General features: G+C 38.4%; 3 protein-coding genes and 1 long non-coding RNA gene across 4 annotated transcripts; 2 read left to right on the forward strand and 2 right to left on the reverse strand.

The window, feature by feature from the left end:
• Positions 1 to 409: 409 nt before the first annotated feature.
• On the reverse strand, positions 410 to 7663 carry LOC144630729 (uncharacterized). The gene is made up of 5 exons (XR_013566607.1): positions 7511 to 7663; positions 6278 to 6364; positions 4004 to 4043; positions 2260 to 2321; positions 410 to 576 (listed from the first exon to the last, which is right to left on the reverse strand). It is a non-coding gene; the product is annotated as an uncharacterized LOC144630729 (long non-coding RNA).
• Positions 7664 to 14798: 7135 nt separating this feature from the next.
• Positions 14799 to 18387, forward strand: LOC144629914 (uncharacterized). The gene is made up of 7 exons (XM_078488160.1): positions 14799 to 14930; positions 15019 to 15094; positions 15199 to 15289; positions 16449 to 16542; positions 16647 to 16701; positions 17645 to 17707; positions 18179 to 18387. The coding sequence occupies exons 1-7, from the start codon at positions 14902 to 14904 to the stop codon at positions 18374 to 18376; spliced, it is 606 nt and encodes a 201-aa protein (XP_078344286.1). The 5' UTR covers positions 14799 to 14901; the 3' UTR covers positions 18377 to 18387.
• LOC144629913 (kelch-like protein 25) lies at positions 18360 to 20853 on the reverse strand. The gene has a single exon (XM_078488159.1). The coding sequence runs from the start codon at positions 20667 to 20669 to the stop codon at positions 18825 to 18827; it is 1845 nt and encodes a 614-aa protein (XP_078344285.1). The 5' UTR covers positions 20670 to 20853; the 3' UTR covers positions 18360 to 18824.
• A 179-nt stretch (positions 20854 to 21032) lies between these two features.
• Positions 21033 to 23897, forward strand: LOC144630142 (2',5'-phosphodiesterase 12-like). The gene has a single exon (XM_078488434.1). It carries the CDS (start codon positions 21047 to 21049, stop codon positions 22931 to 22933), a length of 1887 nt encoding a protein of 628 aa, XP_078344560.1. The 5' UTR covers positions 21033 to 21046; the 3' UTR covers positions 22934 to 23897.
• Positions 23898 to 25524: the final 1627 nt, after the last annotated feature.

Consider the following 25524-nt stretch of genomic DNA (forward strand, 5'->3'; position numbering starts at 1 on the left):
ATAAGGGCTGATATTGCCATACGGCGGAGGAACACTATCGCGTCACGTGATCAATTTAAACCAATCAGAATCTGAGAAAATTTTGTGGTGAACTATAAGGGCTAATAGTGCCCTCCGGCGGACGAACACCATCTCATCACGTGATCAATTTAAACCAATCAGAATCGGAGAAAAATTAGTTGTGAACTATAATTTAACAGTAGAGTGTTTCTGTCGAAGAACTCGAGGGCTAATATTTGTTTTAAGAACATCAAATTTCCGCGGGGCAACTATCAGCCGATACTTCCTCTACAGAAACACGCTATTGTTTAAATATAAAACTCGGGCTCGTAGTCTAATTGTTAATTAGACAACTAATGACAAATTTACCCAGAGTTACTTAGGAGTCAGAATAAAACAAGCGTCAAACTTCCTTTTTAAGAAGCAACATTTATTTCTTAATGACAAACACAACTTTAATTACTCAAGTCATCCGTGGACTGTATTAAATGATGCCTCAAACTATCGCATGATGAGCTTAGCCCTCAAAAAGCTGTAAACCTGCTCCAATGATTTTTATAACAATAGCCATCTTCGCTGTGTGGATATAAAAAGAAAAACAGATTAACAGTGCGTGGATAAACAGCATTTTTATCTACAGTTAACCTGTTCTGAAAGCTTAGAGTCCGGTCAGCGAAAGGCAGCGCCAAAAAGTAATAAACACGCAATGCGTGCAGAGACGTCTAGGGTTTAAGCATGTTCAAGTTTACAGCTACCATTAGCTGAAAATGCCGTAACCTATACATCATTAAAGATAATAAAACTAAAAATGACGTGAAAACGTTTTAAATTTGCGACATTAAATGTTAAATGAGCTGCGATCAGTTAAGTGCAAATAGAGCGATGTTTATAAATGCGGCAAGCTTTTGTGAGATTTTGGTATGGGGATTCTCTAGATCAGCTTTTAAAGCAAAGTTATTATAACTTAAATTTCGCTTTCGTAAGTTTCTTGGATGGAGACAATGATCTCTACCTTTAAAACAAAAAGCATATCGGCTAAAGCCCGACACACTTTGAGAGAAGGATTTCAGGTACCGCTGGGCGAAATTTTCATCACTACGATAAATTCCTATAGGCAAAGCATCCGCTCAAGGATGGCAAAACTCAAGTAAATTTAGCAGAGAAATACGGCTTTGAAAGTTTAGTCGAAAGAGCACGCCTTCTGGGGAAATTGCGGTGGATACACTGTACGTGTTACTTCAAGTTCAAAGTTCTTTTGCCGACAATTTATACTCAAAGTTGTAATTTCATCATTTTTGGTGGAGTTTTAATCCATTGCATAATGGCTGGCTAAAGGAAAACTGGCCATGGCTGAGGGTAATGGTGACTTATTTCCCTCAGATCCATGAGAGTGCTTAACTGCTCCCGGAGGTAAAAGCACAAATAAACGGTGAACAAGAAGAGGTTGGCCCCGTCTCCTGCCCTTCTTGCGTTTTTTCGCTCCTCTTCTTGCAGACTACTACCACCAATAAAAGGGTAAAGTTAAGTCTGCATACAGGCCTAGTGCCCAATCAGGCTGGAGTTTATTCTGATTTCCTTAACATGAAGTATTCTAGTCCCCGGGGGGGGGGGGGGTACTCCATATAATGGCCTATACGGGGAGGCTCCGCCCGAAAGGGGTACCTTTTTTAGGCTTCAGGTATATAAAAGGGTAGGGATTTCACAAGTTTAAGTATATGAAAGGGTACGTAAATCCGTCATTTAGGTTTTTAAAAGGGCCTTGAATTGAACAGACGCAATTTATGGCTGTATTATTTTAATTTATAAAGCGCAACATGAAAATGACAAGAAAACGTCCTGTTCTTAGTCTATGCCATATCTTTTAGGTACATGAAAGGGGTATCTTTTTTCAGTAAAAGGTATACGAAAGGGGTACAATTTCTGTGAAAATGGTATATAAAAGGGTAAGGGGTAAGAGCTTGGGGCGGAGCCTCCCCGTAGAAAACTTTTTTGAGTGCCCCCCCCCCCCGGGTCTAGTCCCCTCTGGATGGCATCTTAGTCCATCGCAGGGTTACCCCCAGCAGTAAATTCACCGGTACTCATTTCTACACCTGGTTGAACAGAGGTACTGTGAGAGTTAAGTGTCATACCCAACAACACAATGAACCCGGCCAGGGCTGGAGCCCGGACCGCTCGATCCGGAATCCAGCGCGCTTACGTACTGTCAGGCCACCGCGCCTCTCATACAAGGAGTCAAGTGCATTAGTGATGCCAACTTACCACCAATACCCGGGTTGACAGTCGTTGTCGTTTCCACAGTCGTTTCCACCTCTTTTTACCGGCTGTGGAAACGAAAGAAAAAAATCACAAACAACCCGTTCTCTTGCAAGTGTTGCACTGAGGTTCTAACCGCCTTGTTGGCCCAGGGGGGGGGGGGGGTACCCAAAAAAGTTTTGTACGGGGAGGCTCCGCCCCAAGCTCTTACCCATTTTGCCAGAAATTGTACCCCTTTCGTATACCTTTTAATGTCAAAAGGTACCCCTTTCATATACCTGAAAGTCATGGTATAGACTTAAAACAAAGTCATGACGTTTTCTTGTCATTTTCAAGTAGTGCTTAATAGTACAGGCATAAATTGCATCTGTTCGAAATATTTTAATTAAAGGCCCTTTCAAAAACCTAAATGACAGATTTCCATACCCTTTCGTATACCTAAACTTGTGAAATCCCTACCCTTCTATATACCTGAAGCCTGAAAAATCTACCCCTTTCGGGCGGAGCCTCCCCATATAGGCTATTATAGGGAGTACCCCCCAGGAGGGGGGCATTTTCATACGCAAAGAATGTGAGTTCATTGATCTCACCTTTATCTTAGATGAAAGATTTCTTATGATATGACCACGCTGGTAAAAAGAAATCCCAAACAGAACAAGGTAGTCTAAGCAAAGTGGAATGATTTGCATTCTCAGATATTACATGCCTTTTTTATTTATGTATTTTATTCTATAGTAAAACCCCGCGAGTAAGAACCTAGTTTCTTCCAGGTTAGCCTAAACAGGTTTTGACATAAATGGTAGCTAACACAAATTTAGGCTTTTTAGGTTCTAAATAGGTTCTTATTTCCTGAGAAAAAATTTACATTGTTGCTAATATAACTTTTAGTAATATTCAGCCTTTTATTTGTATAAAATTTACATACCAAACAAGTGTTTATGTAAAAATTAAGCACTTTCCATTCAGAACATGACATTGAATACATGTACAGTAAAGCCTTGTCCAAACTTATTTTCCCAAAAGTAAACATTTTTAATCAATTTTAGAAAATAAGAACCTGTTTTCAAATTTTAGGCTAAGTAGGTTCTAAAATAAATGGGGTCTAATTTGAAAAACTTTTTTTCTTAAATGTTAGGTTCTTACCCGCGGGTTTTTACTGTAGCGCTGACTGATGAAACACCCACTTGTCGACACCCGACACTGTAAGAAGTTTAGTTTATTGGTTTCTGACTATCCCCGGGGGGGAGGGTACTCCCTATAATGGCCTATACGGTGAGGCTCCTCCCGAAAGGGGTACCTTTTTGAAAGGGTAGGGATTTTACAAGTTTTGGTATACGAAAGGGTATGGAAATCTGTCATTTGGGTATTTAAAAGGGCCTTAAAATATTTCGAACAGACGCAATTTACGGCTTAATGTATGTATTTAATGTACAGTATTAAGCGCTACGTGAAAATGACAAGAAAACGTCCTGTTTTAAGTCTATGCCATGTCTTTTAGGTATATGAAAGGGGTACCCTTTTTCAGTAAAAGGTATACAAAAGGGGTACAATTTCTGTCACAAATGGTATATAAAAGGGTAAGAGGTCAGAGCTCGGGGCATAGCGTCCCCATATAAAACTTTTTTGAGTGCCCCCCCCCCCCCCCCGGGCTGACTATTTACTGCTAATTTTTCCTTTTTCTTCTTTCCTCTTTCCTTTATATTTTCCACATTTCTCTTTATAACATTGCTATCATATCGGCTAAATTTACCTCCTTTTCAATCTTGTTGTCGTCCTTCATGTCTTGTTGTCTGAAAACATAACCAAGACGATCTGTTTTTAGAAGACTTTAAAAGCCGCTCGCACACTAGAGCATCTAGCTGAGCTAACCGCCTCGCGTGCCCGTTTGCTCAGCAGATTTCTCTCGTGTGCGGACATTTTTCGTGAGAATTTTACCTCGCGAGGCTTTGAGGAAAATATCTATCGTGTTTGATATTTTTTGCCGCGAGAGGAAAAATCCTCAAAGTGTGCGGGAGACGTGAGCTACTTGCTCAGCAAAAATATCAACTGACCAATAAACACACGCAGAATGCCCACGTGATTCAACATGGCGGCTTCCGAATCAAACTTGCTAAGCTGACTTTCCTCGCTGTCTGCGGTGAAATGTGCAGTGAGTAAATGGCTGAGCAAACGGGCACGTAAGGTGAATAGCTCAGCTAATTGCTCTAGTGTGCGGCTGGCTTTAAGCTGCAGGTACATAAATTGACCTATTTTTAACTAGAACCCGAAATATTTTATTGCAATTGAAAACACTTCGCTTGTAGCTGCTTGTGATATGACTATCCGCAAAACAACCCTCATCTCTCGTAAACAAACGCCCGAAAGTTTCTCTTAAACAGACAGAGCCCCGCTTAAATGTCGAAATTTCTTTACAAAAATACATCTTTCGTTGCCAAATGCAACCGAATATGTACCTAAATTGAATAAAAAGATTCAAAAAAGGAAACAAGAACAGCTAGTTTAAAAATAAATGCAACATTTCTTGAGAAAAAAGTGGATTAAAGTTCATCACATATAATTTTGTGATATACACTTAATTGCAATAACGTTGTCGTGTTAAAAAGAAAAATGAGAAAAAAGCCAAATAGAAATTAATTAGCTTATCATCATAGCTGGTAGCATTTACAGGAAACTCACGAGTTTATATTGTTAAAGTGTTAGAAGATAAATAGAGGATATTACATGGTTGCGCGGAGATATGAAATTTATCTTCGAGTATCGATATCTCACGAGTGAGCGCAGCGAACGAGAAGATAAATTTCATATCTCCAAGCAACCATGTAATATTCTGTTTATTATATAAACCTATCAATTACGATGTTTTTGACGATTTTCCAAAGATTTCCGACCATTTTCCGAAGACTTCCGAAGATTCTCAAAATGTTGTCCGAATGTCGTACGAATGGTTCCAAACATTTTCCGAAGATTGCCGAAGATGTTTCGACTTAATATCGATTTTCTTTGGCTCATTTAACATTGAAACAGGGCAAACTTGTCAGAAAATGTTTCGAAATCGATATCTTCACATGTGAAAATAACACGTTATTTTCACTGTGAAGATATGATTTTTTCGCGCGAAAGATTTCCTGGTATTTCACTGATGTTTATATAATAAATTGATTTACCGTAATGATTCGATTTAGCGCCCTCCTTCCAATAAGCGCCCCCTTCCGAATAAGCGCCCCCCTTCGAATGTGTTTTTGTCAATAAGCGCCCCTATTCCAATAAGCGCCCCCATTCAAATAAGCGTCCCCATTCTTACAAGCGCCCCTATTCTAATAAGCGCCCCTATTGTGGATAAATGTCCCTACTGAAGTCATTGACGTTGAATAGATAAACTCATGAACATTCACCGTACTGTACAGGTATATATTTACTGCTAAAATGAACAATTCTTTTAAAAGTAACTGAACTTTCAACAATTTGCTACTGTTACAGGTTCTGTTATTGTTAGTTATTTTAATATTTATTTAAGTTTTGTTTTGAACATTTGGTTGTTTCTCAAAAAATGAAATAAGCGCCCTGTCCCGAATAAGCGCCCTGTCTCGAATAGGCGCCCTCCCTTGAGGTACCAAAAGTAAATAAGCGCCCCGGGCGCTAAATCGAATCATTACGGTACGTGTATATTAAGGTATTTTGAGGCCGTTTCTTCAGGCGAATTTCAACATCTCATTTTAATGCCCTATGAATTCCTATTAGTCTTTTTCCATTTTGCTTTTTTCTATGACAACGTTATTGCAATTAGGTGTATTGTCAAAAGTTCAAAATGTCATTCTAGTTGGAATTTGCCCCTCTCAAGTTTATATTTCTTTGCTTTCATTAATTTTTTTTATCTTCTGTTTTTCTTCATATTTCAAGATAATGAAACAAGCTCTTGGCCATGAAAAAACGATACTGTATAATGCTAGTCAGCCGGCTTATTGATCGTGATGTTTCGTCATCCTAATTAAATTCAATAATAAAACATAAACAGTTTCTTTCTTACTCATAAGGCATGGCAGACGCAGCCAACAGGCAAAGGGCAAAGACAAACACAGCAAATCCTTGTTTCATCTTGAAGTTCTGAGTTCCTCTAAAAAGGAAGTTTTTAGATTAGGTATCACCCAATAGTTAATATATAAAACTCCCGTCTTAACGTCCTCCTGGACGTCATAACAGTCAGATGACCTTTTCTTAGAGACATTTCAGTTCACGAGTACGAATTTAAACCGTTTGAGCCACACACATTAATAATGTACCTAACATATAAAATAAAGCAGCTATTTTTATTTTTATTTACACTTCAACCGTGTCTATATTCTGTTGTTAACTTGGGTAATTCTTTTTTTTTTAACTTTTCGTAACGTGTCCCCTATAGCTTAAGAGACATGCAGGCGCTCAGGCGATTTTAAGAGACATTCCATATAAAACCCGACCGGTCAATTTTTGGCGGAAAATTAAATTCTCTCGTTTTCTCTACAAAAGCCAACATCATGTTCTAAATACAAGAATTTTATTTTTTTGGCTTCGTTTGTTTTAATAGCGGAGCGCAGCATCCATGCCTATAGAAATTGGTAAACCCAGCAAGCAGATAAATTCGGGAAACTCTTTTGAGATACTTGTAGAAACTATGGCTTTTTCGTAAATAGCCCTAATTTCCCGTAGTGCTGGCGATAGAAAACCTGTGTGTTACATCGCAACTCGCCGCGGTATCACTTGTCTGAAATTAAAATTAGGGATTTAATTTTGTACTTTATCCTTACTACTCTTGTTTGTAATTAAACGGATACTTCTTTCTATTTCGAGTAGCATTAAAACTTTTATAGCAAGGTCTTCTTTGGTACGGGTTCTTAAACTTCATTATAAAGAGGAAAAGAAAAGTTAAGCAGAAATCGTTTCTAGTTCGATAAAGTTTGGACTGAAGAGTTGTTCGCAAATTAAAATGCTTTGTTTTTCATTGCTCACAGTGACTCACAGTGACCAAAAAAAAGAAAACCTTGTTTGAAATTGTTTTCACTGAGCTTGAAGAAAAACGATTTTACAATAATTATTTTCTTTCTCTGTGACTCGCCGTTCTATGATTAAATATGTTTTACAACCTTATTGTATGTTTCTTAAACGAAAAGGAACTGCTTTCGGAAGGAACTTTCCTCATGTACTCGTTTGGTATTATGCAAAAAAGCGAGCAACTTTGTTAATCAACTTTTAATCTTTTAAACTAGCTTCAAACATGACTCACCAGAATGTGGCTTTGTCGTTTAGTTTTTCTCGTTCTTCTGTAGTAAGCCTTCGTTACTGGTTAGCTCTTTGTGGAGAACTGAATGTGATCCGTGACTTTCTGCGTTTTACTAGGCCCCATTTAGCAACTGATAAGATACAAAAATGACATCTGTCAAGGAAGAAAATTGTTTTTAAGTGCTGCTTTTCAAAAGAAATGAAATGCTATCGATAAACACCTGTCTTTGGGAAACGTAAAAACGATCAATTCCATACCTTTGCGGCTCCAGTCGCTATTTTCAAAAAATAAAGAAATTGTTATTTTGTTATAAAACACTATCGAGAAAAGGAAAAGAATTATTTAGGTAAACGTTTTAGAAATGTAAAAAGCCACATCGCTAAGTGATCAAACATAGTATTTTTAGTGCTCAGAGTCAATTGAATCGTGCCATGCAATGATTGGCCACGCTTGGGTGAATAAATTTCCTAACAGCTGACGATAATTGTATTTCGCTAATTCTTTATTTATTACAATTCAATGCCAATAAAATAATATCTACACAAACAAGAATAACAAACCTAATAACCAAGCGGTATAATGGTTTCCCAGGAATATAACGCAATGTTATTTTCTTTGAAAGTGTTCTACAATTTTGAAGTTTGCTTTAATCGTTAAATTACATAAAAGCAGATGATAAATGTATTGTACTAATTCTATTCCTAATAAGCAAGTAGTATAAGCAAGTAGCTTGAAAGTGTTCTACCAACTTTGAAGTTTGCTTTAATCGTTAAATAACATAAAAGCAGATGATAAACGTATTGTACTAATTCTATTCCTAATAAGCAAGTAGTATAAGCAAGAAGCTTGAAAGTGTTCTACCAACTTTGAAGTTTGCTTTAAGCGTTAAACTACATTAAAACAGATGATAATAATAATAAGCAAGTAGTAAGATGGTTTCCCAGCAATATTATTACGCAATGTTATTTTCCTTGAAAGTGTTCTACCTACTTTGAAGTTTGTTTTAAGCGTTAAATTACATAAAAGCAGTTGATTATTGTGTTTTGCTAATTCTATTTCTAATAACCAAGTAGTAAGATGGTTTCCCAGCAATATCACGCAATGTTATTTTCCTTGAAAGTGTTCTACCTACTAATTTGAAGTTTGTTTTAAGCGTTAAATTACATAAAAGCAGTTGATTATTGTGTTTTGCTAATTCTATTCCTAATAAGCAAGTAGTAAGATGGTTTCCCAGCAATATCACGCAATGTTATTTTCCTTGAAAGTGTTCTACCTACTTTGACGTTTGTTTTAAGCGTCAAATTACATAAAAGCAGATGATTATTGTGTTTTGCTAATTCTATTCCTAATAAGCAAGAAGTAAGATGGTTTCCCAGGAATATCACGCAATGTTATTTTCCTTGAAAGTGTTCTACCTACTTTGAAGTTTGTTTTAAGCGTTAAATTACATAAAAGCAGATGATTATTGTGTTTTGCTAATTCTATTCCTAATGAGCAAGAAGTAAGATGGTTTCCCAGGAATATCACGCAATGTTATTTTCCTTGAAAGTGTTCTACCTACTTTGAAGTTTGTTTTAAGCGTTAAATTACATAAAAGCAGATGATTATTGTGTTTTGCTAATTCTATTTCTAATAAGCAAGTAGTAAGATGGTTTCCCAGGAATATCACGCAATGTTATTTTCCTTGAAAGTGTTCTACCAACTTTGAAGTTTGTTTCAAGCGTTAAATTACATAAAAGCAGATGATTATTGTATTTTACTAATTCTATTCCTTACAAACAAGTAGTAAGATGGTTTCCCAGCAATATCACGACAATGTTATTTTCCTTGAAAGTGTTCTACCAACTTTGAAGTTTGTTTCAAGCGTTAAATTACATAAAAGCAGATGATTATTGTGTTTTGTTAATTCTATTCCTTACAAACAAGTAGTAAGATGGTTTCCCAGCAATATCACGCGATGTTATTTTCCTTGAAAGTGTTCTACCAACCTTGAAGTTTGTTTTAAGCGTTAAATTACATAAAAGCAGATGATTATTGTGTTTTGCTAATTCTATTCCTAATAAGCAAGTAGTATAATCGTTTCCCAGGAATACTCCGACGCGATGTAATTTTCTTCACTAAAGTGTTCCACCAACTCTTCGCCAAGATAAGAGAAGAGGAACAAGAGAATAATGAATTTGCACGCGGCGTAATTGTAAGTTTCACAGGACGACGGTTTGTCCGGGTGGTAATGGACCGTAATGGGGTTTTACCTGACGCAAAAATTAGCGCGTGACACCACAGGCGGCCTGCAAATTTTTTTAGGGGAGTAATTTTCTTGTTTGTTTAAAAATATCAAGCGATTCTTTGAATTATTTTGGTTTGGTTATGAAGGTAAGGTTTTTCTGCCCAATCAGGAGGCAGTATTCAGAGAGCTTATTGAACTGGTCTGGTAAGACTCTTTCCCCAGGGGCACCTTTGAGTCGCTCCAACTTTTATATGTCGATTTTTCCCCCGCAGTTTCGCGCTATTAATCTACCCGCATTTTCGCGTTTCCCTCGCCCCACTAACTGCCCCTGGGTCTCCGAGGATGTCTCACAAAGCAAAGTCCTTGCTCATTCAACTCTTAATTGCGATCAACAAAGCCTCATAAAAAATCAACAAAAACGCCACCAGCTTTCACAAACGTATCTTTCTTTCTTCATCTTAAGTGAGCCAGTCAAGCCAAGGTTGGAGTTATCCCTCCTTCTTGTACTATAGGTGGTTTTCACTGTCACGCCACTGTCACGCCGCGAAAAAATAAATCCAAAACTATTGAGTAAAAAAAAATCAAGAATATTACAGGTTGTAGAAAACTACTATATAAACTACTTGTCCTAGTCGCAGGTCTGTACGGTATTCCGTACTCGAGTTATCCATCAAAATGTTTCACGCGAATTTAGAGAGCACAGTATGGAAACGCCATGTTGGAGCCCAACTGCTTGGGCACCAACATGTCGTCCGGAAATCAACATCACTTCTGCTACAAAAAGCGGTCAGATCACCATCATGAACAAGACATTCAGATAAACACTTCTCGCAAAATCTCAACTTTTCAGAATGGAAAAAATCACAAGATAAAGCATTTTTTTAAGTATACATGGCGGCTATCTTTGATCTTGTGTGGCGTCAAACTCCGAAATTCAAAATGCTCTATCTTAAGCAATGTTATCGAGCTAAAAACCTTCACCAAGATATCTATCAAGGACGTCTGATAGCCAGTGAAGGATAAAAACTCAGGGGCTCTGCGATTCTGGATTTTAGAATTTTGATGACGTCACATGAAAACCAAGAATAGAGCGTTTTCATATGACGTAACGGCAGCCATATTGGCAACCTCGTTCCCAGGGCCTCTCTCCTTTTCCTCCCTTGTCGTCGAGGAGAGAGACCCTGGTTGACCCTGGTCACGTGTCACCCAAAATCTGGGTGGCAAAAAAAATACCGCAGCGGGGGTAGGTCCTTCAACCAATTTTGTCAAGATGAACAAAAATTTTAATTACTCTCCAGGGTATTGAAGTAAGGGACATGCAAGATTTTGGTTTAAAATGGCGGCTGATAGTCCAAGTGTGTTTTTCTTCTAGCCAGTTGTCTTCTAAAAGCGCTGTGTTCTTCTGGATACGACGTCAATATTACCTTAAAACTGAAACAGCCTTTTCCCGGGCCTTTTTGGTTTTAAAATTGAAAATGGATGTCGTTGCGCTGGATCGGGTTTCGCTCACGTACGCATGGAAATTCAAAACTTTTTTACAATAAGCTCCTTCGCTCTTGCCGTTTGCACAGTTCAAACAACTTTTGCCGTACACTTATTCATCTCTACCAGTTATTCAGAGTAAAAGGAGGCTTGATGAAGACGAGGAAAGGCAAGTAATTGTTTGAAAATACTTCAAAACAGTCAGTTTGTAATTTACAGCGTGCGCTTGTTCGCGATAAAGCATATAGATGGCGTAGTAATCTTGTTTGTCAGATCTAGAACAAGTTCACGTTAAATAAAGTTAATTTTGGTCAATCTTTTCTGTTTTGTCGTTGCTCAGCACTTCGGAAAACCTTGCTTAGATACACTGTTTGAATTTCGTTTAGTTTCTGTGGGAAAATTTACGGCTTAAAGTCGAAATTGAAGTAACTCGTTGCGAAGCCGAAAATTAAATTTGTGTACAACTCTTCGCGCGTAGTAAGAACTTGAACCTAAAATAATATTGCCCGCTTAGTTTTCAAAAATAATAGTTGAATTGCGATTCAAAGCAAAAAGCCTACACAGTATTATTAAACTGAGGAAAATCTCCTCGAAGTAGCGACTTTCCGTGAAGCGCTTCGGCCACGGTAAGAAGACGCTGTTCTGTTCACTTCTTCACTGAACAGATTTTTGCTACGATCTCTGTCACATCGGCTCCGCACAAACCCGGCATAAACTCGAGTCAACGGAATAAAAGAAGAACTTTTTTGGTGTTCCTTTTTTGGAAACAAAGCGCCAATTTAAAACACCTTCTGACGGGTGGGAACAATTATTTAAACCCTCTCACCCCGGCATGGTAGATTTGTCACATAGACGAAAAAAGACTCTGTTACCCCTCCCAACCAGTTTATTTTTTTTACCACCCAGAGTTTGGGTGGTCACATGACCAGGGTCAACCAGGGTCTCTCTCCTCGACGACAAGGGAGGAAAAGGAGAGAGGCCCTGGGAACGAGGTTGCCATATTGGTGCGAGTCCAAAACAAAGGAACGGCGGCCATGTCGGTGTATCAAGCCACTCCTCCGGGAATTAAACTCTATTTTTATGCAAAAATAATCTTTGGTTTTAGTGAACCAATGTGGCCGCTGGTCACGTGAATGAAAACGCCTCATTAACTTTCTTAATAGGAGTCACTGTGAGACGTTTTTAGTGCACGGCGGTCTCGATAAAACACTTAGGGCCTGTTTATACGGAGGAGAGTTGTCCCTGGTAGGAGGGTTACCCTCCATACCGAGCCACCCCGGGCGAGAGATCTTTTCATACGTTTCTTTCTAAATAGCTGCGCACCGTTTATATGCGAAATTGCAAAGTTGGCTCAGGGGGCAGGGTGACCCTGGGTGGACGGTCACTCGCTTTGAAGGTAGGGTGACCCTGGAGAGCGAGCTAACTTTTTTTTTAATATAAACAGTTTGGTTAGTTTTGCCTCGCCTACCAGGGACAGGTTGACACATACGGAGCATGCGCAAATGCTGCAATCGGCCAAGACAACATCGAAGTCGGCGGTAAATGTGTCCAAAATGGTCTTCGTCGATGTTTCAGCGTTCCTGATTTGAGAAAAGGCCGTTATAATAGCTATTTCAAAATAACTCTCGCCAGTCTTTTGAACCGAAAGGGCCAAGTTTTGGCTCGGTCAACAGGGACAACTTTCTCATATAAACGCTCGGTAAAAGATAGCGCGGGGGAGAGGGTAACTCTCCTACCAGGGACAACTCTACTCCATATAAACAGGCCCTTAGAATTTTACGAACAAAGCTTTTGCCTGACTTCTTTTTTACCTCTGTAGTAAGTTTAAGCCAGTAAAATTCTCAAATAAATTTCTTTTTTTTACTAAAACCATTTTACCGCTTAATTAATTAGCGAAATGCAATAAAGCTTTGGTTTTAATTAAGTAATTTATTCAAACAATTGTAACCAATCGTTGCATGACACAGTTTATTAACTGAACAGTTCAATAAAATACTGTGTCACAATCAACCCAGGCATTCGTCCGAGAAGTGCTGAACGAGGTGATTAAACTGTGCGCTGTTGTTTTTCACACTTTATGTTTTTGTTCTTTTTTCCATAGTGTTTATTGACTTACTTGACTTATGGCCATAGCCCTAAGTGGGCATAGGGCCGATAGTGTTTATTACAGAAATACAATTTCTTCTTTTACTTCATTTTGATTGAATCGAAAAGGTATGGAGTTTGCCGTTTTCACACTTAGCGCATGTAATGTGTTATTTAAAAATTTCTAGAAAGAAAGTCCGTAACATTTCATTTCTTTCTCATTGCTGGACCAAAGGCCTGTCTGGAGAGGGGGGAGGGACAGGAGAGTAAATCTCCCTCCTCCCTACTTTTTTGTGCCAATTTCTCCCTCCTCCCTATTTTTTGCCAAAATTTCTCCCTCCTCCCTAATTTTTTTGGCCATTTCTCTCTCCTCCCTATTCTGTACCTCCCCTCTCTCTGGATCTGTTCCTAATTTTGTTTCCAACATTGATTTTAACGTTAAAAGCCGACGTTTCGCCGTCATCGTGACACCATTCTCAAGGCAAAGTGAATAAATAATGCGATATCAGTTGTCTCTACGAATTAACATAATAACAAAGGATCACAAATTCTTCAAGTGAACACCTTTGCGCGAATCGAGTCCGTTTGCACGTTTAGGGATCGACTTGAGAATGTATTCTTAAAGCTTAAGTACCCGAAGCACTTACAATCTGGCGGTCAAGCAATTTGTAGATTCCAAGGTAGCAGACTACTGAGACTAGCAGCACATTACTACACGACTACACCCCCATCCGAGTTATCATACCATTCAAAGATCAGATCTCTACGAATGTAGTGAAAAAACATCTCACAGACCTCAGCTCAAAAATCAAGACCACTATTCAGCCTGTGTTCATCAGCAGAAAACTCAACGAAGACATGCCGCATTTTAAGCTCGTGCAACACGAATGTTTTGTATCGAGTCCAACTTGTCGAACGTTATGGGACGTGTCGCGGGAAAATTTTTTTGCGTGGATGCGACTATCATTTCCCCTTGTGTAGACAGTTGTGCAACATGTCCCTGCAACTTAATGCATAGGGAGGTTAAAATTATTTTTTACTTTTTATTTAAAAGGCATTTTTAATTTCAGACAAAATAATTTTTTTCTTTTTTTTGTATTTTTGGGGAATTTTTAGAAAGCTAGTAGTTAGGGTTTTTTAATAGTGTTGTACAAATCTAAGATTTTAAAATCTTTTTACTTTCTCTATGTCTGGCCCTGGTTGTTCGAAAGCTGGATACCACTATCCACCGGATAAATCGCTATCCAGCGGATAAGTGTTAGCAAAGCATACTAGGCTATCCACTGGATAGCGATTTATCCGGTAGATTCCATTATACTATGCAAAAGAATTACCATTCATCATTCTAGACAAAGCAATAGAGCCTGTCGTCTAAAAATCTCCTAAAGAAACTTATTGACTCTTAAATTTATCAATTTTCCATGCCGAGTTGGTAATTTTGCTTGCACGTGCAGGCAGGCGGACGCGCGCGCAAAAATCGTTGACTTTGTCAATTGTCTGACATCATTTTAATTTCATACAAACACTCGATACGAAAACAATTTACTGAAAATTTTAATAGAGCAGTCGCACGACTACATACTTGTTTTAATTGCTTGAAATGGAAGAAATCAAAGTTAAAAAGAAAGGGTAATTTATTAGAAAGTGAATTTTGTTTGCTGACCATAAATTTTTATCGCAAAAAAGCCAAATTGTTTTGTTATTTAAATTCTTGCAGAAGGAGAAAACGAAGAAATGCCAGACAGCCCGAGGAAGTTATACAAAGAGAAGTACAAGAAGAAAGGAATGCCTCAGTAAGTGTTTAAGTTATTTAACTATATTTTGCTTTCTCAACCGACGAAACAGTGTTTCTATTAATCTTTGATTTTAACTCAGCGCTTCTCGCTCTAAACTTTAGGAAGCAAAGACGTGCGAGTCTCTTAAAAGTAACGAAAGCCAAACAAAGATAGAAAGGGTTTGTGCGCCAGCTGATTACAAAATTATGGAGGGTAAGTTTTAAAAATATTGAAACGATAACCCTTAAAACAAACCTCATTAAACATACATTTTTGCTAACACCGCGTGAACCGTTTCGCGCAAACTGCTCACTAAAAGCAACAAAAACCTATCGGTTTTTACGCCAAGCGATTTAAAATGTTGTGTTCAGTCCGGCTTAGTTAAAGCCCTCTCGTATCGTATGTGTAAAAAATGATGGTTTTTTTAAGATTGGTGATTCAGGTTCAAAGATTTAAGTGTAATCCCGAGTTTAAAACCTCTAAGGGAAACGAAAATTGGATCGAGAAATCGGGGGCAAAATTGCTGTGTTCAACTGTGTTTAAAATCGGAATTCTATAGTAGGATGCAAGCGATTCAAAGTAATTACTCCTGTTGTACCTATAATTTTGTATGTTTTAGTATACGGTGTAAAAAAAAAAAAAAACCTTGAGAAACTAAATTGTAAAGTTAAAATCTATTGCACATAAGTATAGGTTAAATCTTATCCTCTAATTTTGTAAAGTGTTGATTATCAATAAAAAATAAAAAAAAATAAAAAAAAGTGTAAATATAGACTGCTACAGTAGAATGTACAGAACAACTGAAGTTAGCTCCACCACTTTGCCAGGTTGCCAAAATAAACTGCTGTAACCATTAGCTGGAAAGTAGAGAATTAACTCTTACGAAATTTGAAGTACTGTACAATGTAGATTAATAACGCAGAAAAAATAAAGTGTCTATGAAGTGAAAAAAAAAAAAAAAAAAAAAGGATGCAAGCGATTCAATGTCGTTGCCATCATTTCAATGCGAGTAAAAAAGCGTTTTTTGCACGTATTATCGCCTGCGTCGTAAGTTGCAGCAACATGTCGCACAATGTTGAAATAAGTCGCGCCAACTTCATGCAACATGTTGTCGCAACTTGCAACATGGGTGTTCTGATCACATAGTCCAACATTGCGCACAACATTGTACGCAGCAAAATTCAGTACTGCTTGGGTCCATCCCTGATTGTTCTTCATCATTTTATTTTTAAATTGTTGCTTGCAATGTTCTGGGCAACAATTTTAACAGTAGTAACACGGCGCAACACAGAACTTTGGGCGCAAACAATACATCGCTTTTTCGGGGCTTAAAGTTGATGTTATTATAATAATGTTTTCGCTGTTAATTTAGAGCTCATTGAAGACCCAGTGAACGAAGAGAAAGAGCGAAGACGAAAGGCTATTGAGAAGTGGACGGAAGAATCTCACGAGGAATTTGCGAATGGGTAAATATCGAGACTGCAAATACCTAAGATCTTATAAGAAAATCAATTAAAATATTGCTCACTTCTTATTAATGAACCTGATTTATTATTTATTTAATTTTCAGACTGGCTACTTATGGCAAAAGATTTCGTCAGCTGGCTGAACCTCTACCAGACATTGTATGTATGTACTGTAGCGAATTCCAAAAAGAAGACATTTCGAGGGTTGGTCTTTCGTCAAAGCGAATCCGGCAAAAGACTAGCTCTCTAGTTCATGATTTACTTCAAAGCACTGTACGAAAGTTGCGCTCAAACAACCATTTTCCAAGTAATTTCAGTTTCTGCTTTCCTACTGTAATAAATAGCCTGTTCCAGGCGTTCGATTAGTCGGCGAGCGGTGCAAAAAAACAAGACTAGCTCGAAGACCGGCGAATGGAAAAAAGAATGGCGAGTGAACTAAGGCGAGGTCGCCGTTTTTCTCGTTTATTGCTCCCCAACTTACAGGACGCCTGAAACAGGCTTGGGCTTTCCACAAGTTGGTCGAGATTTCCCACAAAGTTGCCTGTAATTTCTCAAAAGGTTGCTCAAAAGTTGCTCCAAAAATCCAAAAACGTTGCTTCTGATAATAAAAGTTGCAAGAAAGTTCCTCCAAAAAAATCCAAAACACTGCTTCTAATCAAGAGAATGTCTCTAAATATATGCTAATATCCCTTTGAGGATAAGATTTCTAAGCAGTTTTATGTAATTTTACAGCAAAAGAAGTTTCTAAAAAACATATTAAGGGGGAAATTTGTTAATAAATAACAAGGATTTCTGAGAACAATCGCAAAGATATAAATGACGTCATGTTTGCTACGAGTTTTATAATGTTTTATTTCAAAATGAGCTGAAAGTTGAAATGTCTTCACTTTGAACTGTTCCTCGAAGGTCTTCGGCAAACTTCGTAAATCTTCGGAAACGTTCGTATTGCCTTTGAAGAACACTCGGATAATCCTCGGAGATCTTACTTAGTCTAAAACATCCGTCTTTATCTTCAGTTAACATTTCGTTTCTTTCTACCATGGAAAACTATGATTGTGAGGTTTCCGTCAATTTACGTTTGCATGGGTTTGTTATTTTTCAGAGCGTTGCAGATTGTGTAGAACATTACTACATGACCAAGCCATTTTACTTTGACTACCAAGAGGTGAGCGGCAACTGGTATGCTAGCCAATACTGTAACCGATTCCCCTCTCGGAAAGTCAAGCAAATCCGTCGAGCGGGCACTCCGTGCAGCGAAAAAGGGCGCCAGTGGGAAAATGGATTGCTCGCGGCCCCAGTTCTCCAGAAGCGCTCTTTTTTCTTCTTCCAAGCGCCCTTTTTGAAATAAGCCAGTACACACAAATAAGCGTTCTGATTAAGTAAGCACCCCTATTCTAGGTTTGTTAACATAAGAAGAGATTTGTTAACATAATTTTGCTCTTTTATTGTACTTTTAAGGACGCGCAGTAGCATATTGTACTTAAACGAAGTTGTACTTATATTTACATACGGCTTTCATATAAAAAAATTTTCTAAGTGTCTCAACTGCTATTTTAATGTGAACTGAACTCTCCACCCTGGGCTTATCAACCCACGCTCGGCTAACGGGTTTTTCTATTGTTGTTACTACCATTAGTGGAAAGCTCACGAAAAGGCCAAAGACGAAGGTTTAGAGCCCTCATCCAAGGAACACGAAGGGACTTCTTCACATGGGTCTCACACAACAAGCACGTCCGAGCCCCAAGTAAGCTCTGTAGTGTTTGAGCACCTAGAAGAGACAGCAAATGAGGAGCCAGAAAAACACGAGGAGCCTGATATTATAGTTATAGACTGATAGCATTTTATTCTTCTAGCAAAAATGTAAACACATTAATTTTCACTAACTGATTTCACTGATTTCAAACATCTACATTTTATAATGTTAATACTGTAGTCGAAAATAGGCCATACTGCAAACCCAGCTAAGGTGATTGTGAATAAATAAAAAGATTAGAAACGTCTTTTTCGTGAACTTTTTTTTCCTTTTTTCTAACCCGTTTTTAGTGTGCGCGCCAGGGATGGGAAGGGGATATATTGTTACACCGATGACACCGGATGATGCAATGCAGGGCCCATAAATCATTCATACGCTTACGTAAATCATTTATTCGATCGATTTCTCGAATCGTGAGTTTGGGACGCCTGCGGTAAGACTGGAGTTATTGAGACTTGGCCACTGATTCGTCAGTTGATTGGCTTTTACTGTCGACGACATTTTGATTGGTCAATTTACAATAGCTTGATCACATGACGAGGCATTTCCATTTACCAGAAGACCTAAGGGACGAAGAGCGTGTCGTAGAAGGTTTAAGAAGACTACCAGGAAATAAGCTTTCCAGTTGATGGTCGGAGAGGAATCCTTTGTAAATTCTCATTGAACAAACCTTCCCGGTGAACGCGTGTTGAGGGACAGCTAATTCATTTTTCAGGTTCCATTCATCGTTGACTGAGTCATAACATTCAACCTTGAATCCATCTGTGTGCTTCATCACACCGCACACAACATAGAGCCTATCATCAACAGTCAAGAGTTTGGCAAGTCGGCCTTTCGGGCTTGCAATAATCTGCCATTCATTTGTTGTCTCATCGTACACTTCACAGTGATTTGTTTCTGACCACAGTTCAATTCCAGCAACACAAATTTTTTCGTTCACAGCAGCTCCCAGATGATACCTACAGCTTTGAGTGTCAGCTACTTTGTTCCATTGGTCTTTTCTAATGTCGTATCTGTCAACATCAGTCAGTAAATTGGTTACGAGACCAAACTCATTTCGATCGGATTCAGCACCTCCAATAAAATAAATAAAATCATCTTTGGCTACAATGCAAAAAGACCTTCTACCCAAATTAAATGATAATATGTCTTCCCATGAGTTTGATTCGGGTTTGTACTTCGTGATGAAGAAACCATACCGACATCCCAGCCGTTGCACAGATTCATCTGCTTCCAAGGCATACATTTCATCGTCTTTTGTAACAAATATTTGGTACACATATCTGTTCGATTCGTTCCCATATGGCAATAGCATGCATTCATTTGAGAATGGATTATACCTTACCAGTCGACGCATGTAAAAGAGCGATCCCACTGGATCTTGGTCGAGTGTATACAGATTGCCACGACAACAAACAAACACCCTTGAGAAGTCAGTCATAAATTTGTGACAACTAGTATAACTGCTGCCTAAATTACACCACTTATCTTCACAAGGGAAATAACACAGAATATTTTCCCGCGATTCCATGACTATAACAGATGTCTCAAGCGACTTTCTAGGTGTAACAGATAAATGACTAAAGTCTTTAGACTCAATCAACTTCACTGCATCCACCACAAGATCCAAAGAGCCTTCACTGTCTTTCACGAGATCGTTTGTCACGATATCCTTGCATAGAAAGTCACGCGATACATAAACCAGGCGAACGTGACGAAATAACTCGGCAAAATATTTCTTTCGCTTGCTTTTGTCGTGATCAATCCACGATAAAATGATATTAAAAACATCTTCCTCCGCATTTACATTTATTTCGTCACTTGAAATAAACATTTCAATTTCTTTGCTCGACATATTCAAAACCTCTATTCGGTTGGCTGCGTGTGCGGCGCTAAAATTTGCGAGGATAAATTTTTGGGTCTTGGAAAAAAGTTCTTCGCATCGGTATCTTTCGGAAAGATAGTAATTTGAAAAACAATTGGAAACATTCAACGACTGTAGTAAAACCCTCTCAGCGAGAGATTTTAAGTTCTGAAGAAACAAATAATCGGCCATTACGATCAGGTCTCGGGCATTGTCTTCAGTCAATATCTGAACATTACCAGTATAAATAAACTCCAGTGTATTTCCCATAACAGACTCGGAAAACATCTCCAGCCGAACAACTCCTTCTTTAGACTCTTTCATGTCGCTGTTCAGCAGCTTTTCGAAGAAAGGACTTGCTTCTGAAAGAACTTGTCTGTGAGCTTTGAACTGTTTGCCACGTTCGACCACCAAAATAACATCGCATGGCTGATCGAGTGTGTCTTTTGGCATGAAGGCTAAGCTCAAAATGTCTTTACTTGGCTTCTCACATTTATCAGAGACTGCCATCTAAATGTCTAAATGATAGTTCAGTTCATTATTTTGGGAAAAATTTCCGCACAGCCCCCTACATTAATTATGTATGCAACTATTTCATACTACATGTATCACTATACATAAACAGCAATCATGAAAAGAACGAATCAGTCAGAAAATTGTATGCATAATTAATGTATGGGGCTGTGCGGAAATCTTGCCTCATTTTGTGCTGATTCCGATATAAAAATATATAAAAATATAGAAACATTCCTGATTATAAATTTGTTTGCGGTCGTTGTGTTGCTGCCATGCCAAAGAACCATGTCGCATCGCGCCGGGGAGGGGAGGGGGTTGTAAATGTTACAACGGATGATGCAATGCAGGGCCCAGTCCCTTTCTGTCTAATTATGAGTCGCCTTGTTGGTTTCGTCAGATCACATTCATCAAAGTTGCGACTTCCTTCAAGAAAATCGTGTTTCTTTCGTTATTTGACATCAGAAATGTCGGTAGCAGCCGTTAGAAGCGTCCAAGAAGAAGATTTCTTGACAATTTCTTTCACTCATGAAGGAAAACAGCGAAAAATGCAGCGAAGCAAGGCTGAGATCTTATCGAAGGCGTTGACGAGGATCGAGCTTTCTTCAAAGAAGAAAGCGAAAAAGGCGAAAAAGAATGCCGATTGCAGCGAAACTGGCGAAACTGAAGAAGGAAATGCGACTCTTTGGTTGAACGGTGAACTAGTTGATTCAAGCCTTACTAATGAAATTGCCTGGAAAGATGGTGCAACGTTGAAAATCGGATTGGAAACTTTCACCGTAGAAGTAAACCCTCCTACAGTTAAATCTCTGTCACTTCCCGATAACATGATGTCGGGATTTCCTGTGATGCCTTCTCTTCAACTGGAATTTGGTGACAAGCAATGTTGTCGCTACAGATGGTACAAGTCAACCATTGACAGTGACGAACAAGCAAGCTCTGTCCCTGCCTCGGCAAAAGAAATTCTGAACTGGGAGGAAGTTGGTCATGAGTTTCTATACACACCTTCAATCCTTGATGTTGGCTGTTACCTTAAACTGACTTGTGCGCCAGGAAATGTCAAGAGAGTTAGCGACGTTATGTCAGAAATGACAAGCTCTGGGACGGTGGCCGCAGGTCCAGGATTTTGTCCTTTCGATGCTCGGCATATGTACACCAAGAAACAAACTGCTGACTACAGCACATTCAGGGTTGTGTCGTACAACATTCTTGCCGACACCTACTCCAAGGATGAGTTTGCGCAAAAAGTGTTGTATCCATACTGTCCACCGTACGCTTTGGATATCAGCTATCGTCAACAGTTATTACTTAAGGAAATTCCTGGCTACAATGCAGACCTAATCTGCCTTCAAGAATGTGGGTTTAAATTATTCCAGAATAATTTACAGCCAGCTCTTGAGACTATGGGCTTTGAAGGTCTAATGAGGTGTAAAGCCGGAGAAGTTCCTGAAGGGGAAGCCTTGTTTTTCCGGAAAAGCAAGTTTGCTTTGATCAGTCAGCATGATATCGTTTTAAATGAAGCTCTCCTTGGTGATCCTGCTCAAGCAGTGGTTTTAGATCACGTCTCGGCAATGCCAATTTTACTGGAAACTTTGCAAAAGAGGAATGGAATTGTCCAGTTGTCAATACTCAAAGTTCTAGGTTTTGAGAATCGGTATCTCTGCGTAGTTAACACACACCTCTACTACAAGCCAACCTATCCCCATATAAGATTGCTTCAGGTTGCTATTATTTTAAATCACATTCAAAAAATTATTTCACAGTTTTGTGCAGGAGATGTTGGTGAAGGTGTCATCTTGCCAGGTAACCCAGTGAATGTCACAGCTGATGCCGACAATCTATCAGAGCCTCAGATGTCGAACGATAAAATGCATGCACATCCTCAAGTAGCTGTATTATTCTGTGGCGATTTCAACAGCGGCCCAAGAACTGGCTTGGTTGAACTCCTCACAACAGGTCGCGTCGACTCCACGCATCGTGACTGGACATTATGCGAAGACAAGGAAGAACACTGCACAACTTTGTCCTTCAGCCATGATTTAAATCTTTTCTCAGCTTGTGGTTTTCCTCCTTTCACAAATTACACTGGTGGTTTCAAGGGTACTCTAGATTACATTTTTGCTGATAAAAAGTATCTTGAAGTGGAATCTGTTCTTCCTCTACCAAGTGAAGATGAACTATCCTTGCATTTTGCTTTGCCGTCTGTTGTCATGCCCTCAGATCATTTAGCTTTAGTTTGTGAGGTTAAGTGGAAGTTGTAAATAGAACCCAGCAGTACTTGATTTCTATTCTAGCTTTTTGATTAACTTGTTGTTTCCCAAGCTTGAAACATATATATCTTAGTTTCCAAAGCTTTAAGTGACTAGGAGTATTTCTACCCCCCCCCCCCTCCCAGATGGGTGCTAGTTCATTGCATGGTTACTCCAGCATTAAATTCACCCAGGGGGGGGGTAAATTCACCAGTACCCATTTATACACCTGGGCAGAGAGAGGCACTGTGAGAGTTGAAGTGTCTTGCCCAAGAACACAATTTAGCTTCCCTAGCCATGGTGCATTACCTGTAGATATGCAACATTTTTCTGAGCCAAAATGGCAATAATTTAGTTTCACTTCATTCAATTGTATTTTAGTGGAGGAAGAATAATATTGCAGTACTTGTTAAGTAACGAAGATCGTAAAAAAGATTTCTGAGATAGAACTGTAAGGAATTTTTGGTAATTCAACATTTTTTGCACTGTTTATTTTTTCAATCAGAGGTGGCAGTTAAGCACGAAAGACTGTTTTGTAAGTTATTGTCTTTTTTTCTGCTTAACCTTTCTTTTTGTGTGTTCACCCTCCATGAGATTAATTCTCAATAAAACAGTGTTTGAGAGTGCTATAAATAAATTGTTATACATATTTATAGAAAATTTCTTAGGTGCCTCAGAATAGACAGATTTAGCAAGAAAACGGGAACGTCAGATGGGTGTTTTTATGTGTGCGCTACCCATATATGGGTAGTTTCAATATGTGTGCCGTCGTCAACTGACGTTCCCGTTCCCTTGCTAAATCTGTCTAATGAGGCCTGGCACACAACCTTTGGAAATGAGTTTTACTTGTATGTTCATTGTCTTGGAAATCAAACTCTCTTTCATTTGAAAGGTTGTACACCAGACCTGATTTTGAAACAAAGGTAAAAGGCAAGTTACACAGAAATGGCTTATTAAAAGTGTCTGTTTTCCTTTACTTTGCGCATTAGTTTGTTGAGCTAAAATTGTTACCGTTTAAAACTACCCAATAATGTTACCAGGCAGAAGGCTGTGAGGCTGTGGCCCTTTGCATGCATTGCGAGCCTATAATGTGGGTGAAAAAATCACATGCAACTTTTGATTTGATATGCAAATAATTTTAGGGTGGTGAATAGTCCTTCAAAAAATGCATGTCTCGCAAAATTTTAGCCAAATTTCAGGAGTCCTGTCAACTCCAATTTTTCTTTGACGCCTTCTCGGAGTCTCGATTTCTTTCGCAAGGCTAAAAAGGTCTCGGGCTCGCAAAAAAGATATCGGTCTCGCCCTTGCGTTTACCATTTGACACTCCTCAAATTAGAAGTAAAAAGCTCACGTACATTGTCCAAGTGGCTGCTAAATACTGGTCCACTAATTGAAATTTCTGTATAATTTTTATTTAAATTGACAGTGCTTTTGACAAGCACAAAACTAGCATTTGCCCATTTCACTTAATTGTGGTTGCGCCTAGGCCTTTCTCGATTATGCTAGTAAAACTGGCATTTAATGCTACTAGAAATTCTCGCATAAAGCCAAAAAAATGCTAAAATAATGCCTGATTTCCTTAAAAAATGCCACTTGAATTCCAAAAAATGCTTTGTTTTATTTCAAACAAAACGTACAAACTCTCCCATTATATGCTCATATCAACAACAGGTGATACTTTATAATTGTTTGTTTATAAAAAAAAATAAAAAAAAATAAATATATATATTTATTTAAAAAAAAAAAATAAAAATAAAAAAACACACACAAGTAACACAACACAAGTACACAAGTAACACAACGCACAAACAGTCGAAACAGACAGAAAACAATCAAATTATGTAATCAAAATTGTGAAACTTTAGGATTATTTATCCTTCTGAGTACTGAAAATCTGGATCACAGTCATGAAAAGTGACAGAAAATGCTAGCAATTCTTTTTTGAAGAAAAAACGAAAAAAATGCTCGTTTTCCCAAAAAATGCCGAAAGAAATGCTAGCATAATCGAGAAAGGCCTAGTTGCGCCAATAAAACATTCATACAGCACATTTGTAAGGTCTACATGTTGCAAAAAAATAAGGAATTCTATGGAATGTAGTTGTTAAACTATATTTGTGATAAAGTTTCTTACAAATCCTTCATATTTTCCAATGGAGTCCTGTGGCTAATCTGGGCTTCTTGTGGTCAGGAAGGACGCTTTTAGTAATTTACCAAGGCTTTTCGTAAAAAGGCGATATGATGCTTTTGCAGTAATTAAAACTCACGCAAATGGCTAAAAGTTTTCCGAGAATTTCTGATTAGCTCCTGAAACAGTTTTAATTATGCTAAACAATGTAAACATTTTCTGTCTGGGACTCAAAGCTTCATAACTTTTGAAATTAATTTAAAAATCAATATTTAGATAACCTGTGTTTATTTTGCGGTATAAAGTCCTATAAAGAGGCCCGGGCAGCATGCAGTTAATAAGCTTATTTATTAACAGACTTCTATTCCGGGCCTGTATTGTTGTTGTTTTCGTCGTATTTCCCTCTGTGAGCACGTGGTTCGAAGCACGTGATCGAAAAGCGTGTAATTGATTGGATCAGCTGTTTGGGGGCTGGTCA

The sequence above is a fragment of the Oculina patagonica genome, chromosome 11 (assembly GCF_052425735.1).
Source record: "Oculina patagonica isolate OP01 chromosome 11, crgOcupat, whole genome shotgun sequence".
NCBI classification, from domain to species: domain Eukaryota; kingdom Metazoa; phylum Cnidaria; class Anthozoa; order Scleractinia; family Oculinidae; genus Oculina; species Oculina patagonica.

Coding starts and splice junctions, on each gene's coding strand:
- LOC144629914 (XM_078488160.1), top strand. CDS start 14,902: ATGGAAGAAATCAAAGTTAAAAAGAAAGG. Junction 14,931..15,018: donor ATCAAAGTTAAAAAGAAAGG/GTAATTTATTAG, acceptor AAATTCTTGCAG/AAGGAGAAAACGAAGAAATG. Junction 15,095..15,198: donor AAGAAGAAAGGAATGCCTCA/GTAAGTGTTTAA, acceptor TCTAAACTTTAG/GAAGCAAAGACGTGCGAGTC.
- LOC144629913 (XM_078488159.1), bottom strand. CDS start 20,669: ATGGCAGTCTCTGATAAATGTGAGAAGCCAAGTAAAGACATTTTGAGC.
- LOC144630142 (XM_078488434.1), top strand. CDS start 21,047: ATGAGTCGCCTTGTTGGTTTCGTCAGATCACATTCATCAAAGTTGCGA.